This window comes from Seriola lalandi, unplaced genomic scaffold (genome assembly GCF_002814215.2).
Source record: "Seriola lalandi dorsalis isolate HSWRI2012SDOR001 ecotype SW California unplaced genomic scaffold, Sedor1 jcf7180002054935, whole genome shotgun sequence".
NCBI classification, from domain to species: Eukaryota; Metazoa; Chordata; class Actinopteri; order Carangiformes; family Carangidae; genus Seriola; species Seriola lalandi.
In genome coordinates, this window is record NW_019525487.1 from 183,551 (window position 1) to 188,637 (window position 5,087).

Here is a 5,087-nt window from a genome sequence, read left to right on the forward strand (position 1 = left end):
ACTTTTGCTGATAATTCATGGAACAAGAAATACAAGGAAGAAAAATTCATAAATTTGAACAGTTTAATCTGCCTAAAATGCATTTGTAATAGGCTATTTACATATTAAACTCAAATCACAACACAGGAAAAGTGGTGTTTTGTGTGTCCGTGTTGACCAGCAGACACAGCAGAGATCTGCCAAAACTAAACAAGACTTGTCCTGAAGAACAAATCAAGCAGGCTTATTAATAAAAAAGAGCAATATTTAGATTTTACATTTAACAAAAAAGGGAATAAAAATCAATCAATCAATAAAAAAGGTGGTGATAAAATAAATGCATTCAAAAATAATATATATTAATAATTGTATTATTATATAATTAATTATATAATATATATTTATATAATATAATATATATATTTAAATTAAATACATAAACTGTAAATAAAATTGAAATAAAGTGCAAATGACTATAGCCTTATAATCAGCAGATTCATTTAACAATTGCTTCAGCAGTTTTCATTTTTTCATGGCAAAGTTGCTCTTTGTATCTTGAACAAATAAACAACCAAATCAGTGAACAGTCAAAACAGTAAGTTTTTAACAAGCTAGAACTTCTTTTTTTATCTTCAACTCTTAATGAGACACTTGGGCCTGCCTCTGAGACACAATCAGATCCAATCTGGGTGGAATGGGAGAAAGGCTCACTCTCAAAGTAGCTTTCAACGTTGTTCTGAGTCTGTTTCGGGCTTTGGTTTTAGTTGTGGCCACAATGGAGAACCCTGATTCACACAGGTATGTAGTTGTGAATGGGAGAAGGAGTTTCACAGCCCTCAGTGCAAGACATGGGTACTCCTTTGAGACAGCAATCCAGAAGGAGCCCTGGTCTAGTTTGCCCCACTGCAATTTTAAAGTGCTGTCGGTGGAAACTTCCAGAAGCTGTGATTCCAGATGTGAGGGCAAAGCAACATCATTTCCAGTGGGATCCACAGAAAATGGGTCCAAAATCCACGTGTCCCTCTCTGGGATCCTCAGGAAAGTACTCATCAAATTTCTCTGCCAGCTGTGAGAGGTGCTGAGAGACTGAGTCACTGATCATCACCTGAGGGCAGTTTTCCAAAATGTCAGACAAAAGTGGAAACATGTCCATCTTCTTTTCCTGGGCCCTCTTTGTCCACAAAAAAAGTTTCCTCTTGAAAGCTTGAACTTTGTCTGCAACAAAAAATATGTTGCTGTTTCTTCCTTGAAGAGAGATGTTCAGCTGGTTCAGTAGTGAAAAAATGTGACAGAGGTAGGCAAGTTTTGCTGTTAACTTTGTGTCGGCATAGTAATGTGCAAAAGGAGATTTTTTCTCAGTGAGAAAAGTGAAGACCTCATTCTTCAGTTCAAACGCTTGAGGACCAGTCCCCTTGAGCGCCATCTCACTTCACTGTGATAGAGCAGCTGGACATGATCTGCTTCTATGTCCTCACAAAGCTTGGCAAAACATCTGGAGTTCACAGCATTGTTTTTAATGAAGTTGATGGTTTTCACACATATAGTCATCACTTCGTGGAACTCTGGTGACATCTTTTTCGCTGCAAGGCTTTCACGGTGGAGAAAACAGTGTGTCCATTTAGCTTCTGGTGCACACTCGAGTATCTGTCTGATGACACCGTGATGCCTGCCAGTCATTGACGCTGCGTCGTCATTGCACACCCCGACACAGTTCTGCCAGTCCAGGCCGTTCTCAGTGAAGTAGTTATGCATGCAGCAGAAACATTCCTGAGCCATAGCTGGTGTTGGTAGCTCTCCACAGAACAGTATGTCTTCGTGCAAACTACTGTCCCAGCGATAGCGAACAAAAACCAACAGCAGTGCAGCATTCGTGACATCCATGTACTCATCCATTTGCAAAGAGAAAAATGTACTACTTTTTATTCTTTCAAGAAGTTGCTGCTGTATTTCTGAGGCCATGTCCGCGATACGGTGACTCACAGTGTCGTTGGACAGTGGGATGGTCAGCAGCTTCTTTGCAGTGGCCTCTCCGATCATCTCACGGCACATATCCACAGCGGCAGGGAGAACCAACTCCTCCGCTATGGTTTTTCACTCTGTGCCACACGTCTGGCTACGAGGTAGCTTGCTTTCAGTGCACATTTAGAGTTGCCAGTCAGTGACACAATAGACTTTTTCTGCATCTGTGCATCCATTTTCTTTTCTCTTAAAATATTCTACCGGCTTTCCCTAGAGCGTCGGTTGCTTGGTCTCTAGGTGCCGCTGCAGCTTCGAGGGCTTTAAAGCTTCATTAGATAGCGTCAGCCCACACTCCACACACCGGGCTCTCGGCTCTTCCTCACTACCCCCGTTCACAAATCCATACTGAATGAAGTCAGGATTGTATTTACGCACACATTTAGTCTTTTGGGGTGGTCCAGCACCACTTTTGTCTTAATTTTTCCTCTTTAAAAACTTCTCCATCATTAACTAACTGAATGTTGATCATCTTCTGTTGTTCTGTGAGCTTGTTAAACAACTAACTAACGCATTACCGCCACCATGTGGTCGGAGGCTGCATTGTAACTGACTGTCTCATGGATAACATAGCATAGTAGCTCTGGCGTCACCTGAATCCGCGCGTACACATTAATTAACATCTCTGGTGTATTCAGTTGATATCCTGTGCAGTCCCACGGCCCAAGCGGCCCACAGGTGCAAAACTGAAAGTTTCTTGCGGCCGTGTAGGTGGCGCTTGCGGCCCAAGTATGGGCCGCGGCCCTATAGTTAAGAATCACTGGTTTAAGAGATGTATGCAAAAAAAAAAGCAGAAGAAAATATTAATATATGATGATTTTATAGCATTTTCTTTGTGTGTCCTTTTTCGACGCGAGGAACCCCAGAGAGTACAAAATGTGTTACTGACATTAGATTTTAAAAATATGTCAAAAAAGACACTTTCTTGCAGAAATCCATACCTTCAGCTGTAACACAGCCAAAATGATCAGCAAATTAAAAAAGAAAAGTGAAGAAAATGTCCAAAAAAGGACAGAGGGACCCCTGAGGGTTAATAAATCCCATGAACCGCTATTTAAATTACCACTATTATGTTTTTTTCGGTGCTAAATTTAAGATTACTGGGGAGGAGAGCAACGCGACTAGAAGTGACAGTGAGAGAGGGCTAGTAGCTTCTCCTCTCCTCTGTCTCAGCGGAGACCGTCACAACTTCATTCACTCATTTAACAAAACAAAAAGAAAAGCAACGAAGGAAGCAGTAAATGGACTTACATATTTAAGACCTAACTAAATGTAATTTAAGACCTAACATGCGGCTAATGTAAAGCTAGCGGAGCTTGGAGAGTTGGTTATCTGGTTGCTAGGCACGCACACACGCACACAGGTCAGGAGCTACCGTTGCCATGGCAATGTGAAAATCTGCCCAGAATTTGACTTCTACATGGCTTCAAACTATTGCAAATTATGAGAAAACCGTTACTTCTTTTCAAAAACCGAAAACACCGTGACAGACACTGAAGCCAAAAGTTTCTTACAGTCAGAGTTATTCAGATATTCCTTAAAATGAGTGAGTAAGCTCAGTGCGAAGACAGAGTGAGATTCTTTTGAAAAAAAAAGACGATTACATTAGGTGTCAATGAGAGTGAGACAGGTATTGCTGCCGGACTCGGCACCCCCGTTTAAATTTTGTGCAGACCCTGCCTGTCAAAGTTACATTTTATGAGTCCCAACAACTATGTCTGCATTTTGAGAAAGAATTATTTGTCTTTTTTACGGTTTGGCCGTGAGCTCGAGTTAAAAATAAAAATAAAGGTTATTTTTTACTGCTTCATGCACTCTAGCCAACTGACGCTGTCATTCTAACTTTGAAGAAAAAGTGATTTCCACTCCTCCTTTGAGTGCTCATAGTTTGAAAAGTTTACATGTTATGTAAAAACAGTTGTTGTGTTTTGGAGAGAGCAGAAGTTTTCCTCCGTTTTATAGTTTGAATAACATTTCTACGTGCAGGTATGAGAGAGCTGGGTGACTCAGAAAAAAGTTGAAATTTTGTAGAAAAAAGGTGAAATTTTGTAGAAAAAAGGTGAAATTTTGTAGAAAAAAGGTGAAATTATGTGGATTTTTAAAGAAAATTCCAATGCATTTCTTATGCATTATTTATTCCCAGTTTTTCTGGAATAACTTTGGGAAAAATTGGAATTTTAACACCAAAAGTCATAGCACCCCTTGCGGGATCAAGACGCACGTTTTGATGTATATATTACCGGGGTTTTCTCAAAGCTGCGGGACGAGTTACGCGCCGAAATTTGGCGGAAGAATTTGACAAAAAAAACAACACAGAATATGAGATATTTCCCAGATAATACATGATGGAGGGATGTGACATTGTTTTATATCAGAGTCTTTTATATCAAGACATTTCTCAAAACCAGAATATGATCAGGGTGACTTTTGAACACTGGAAATAAATCATGTACTCATCCCGGCAGTAGCCCCCGTGGCACTCAAAATTTCCCTGGAATTTTCTAGTTCAAGTAAATGTTCTGTTGACCTAATATTCATTTCAGAGTATTGAAAACCACATTAATTTGGCATCGTTCAGGATCCTTGATTTGCAAATAGAGCAGCTCAGATTATTATGGTCTGGATGTAGCAGATCTGTCAGATAAACATTAAATCTGTGTGTCAGTTCAGAGGTCTCATTCTTCAGAGGCTGCAGACTGAAGACCGATTGCGTCACAGCAGTGCGACTAGACTGTCCCACTTCAAAGGTTCCTTCATGTGTCCTTCTTTTCCTGGGCAAGGCTCCAAAAGGTGGATCTTTCATGGTCTAACGTATCCCAAGATTCATTGCGCAAATAATGAAAATAATATGTCAGCAAACAACACTGACAGAGAGCCTGAGGATTACACTGTTAAATGTAAGTATTGTGTTTCAGCTCAGTTCAACAGCTAAAGGTATACCAAGGGCCTTATGTAATGTCAAGGTTGCTCAGCAACAGGAGCTGCACTTTGAGACGCAACAGTAAGGGTGGACATAGCTGGTGACGCAAAGCGAAGATCCTCCTTAGACCAGACCATCTCATATCAGTTCAACCTTCTGCTACGACAGTAGA

At 40.5% G+C, this 5,087-nt stretch overlaps 1 protein-coding gene across 1 annotated transcript; it reads right to left on the bottom strand.

The window, feature by feature from the left end:
• Positions 1–1,362: 1,362 nt before the first annotated feature.
• Positions 1,363–2,028, bottom strand: LOC147817579 (SCAN domain-containing protein 3-like). The gene has a single exon (XM_087170222.1). It carries the CDS (start codon positions 2,026–2,028, stop codon positions 1,363–1,365), a length of 666 nt encoding a protein of 221 aa, XP_087026348.1.
• Between the last annotated feature and the right edge of the window lie 3,059 nt (positions 2,029–5,087).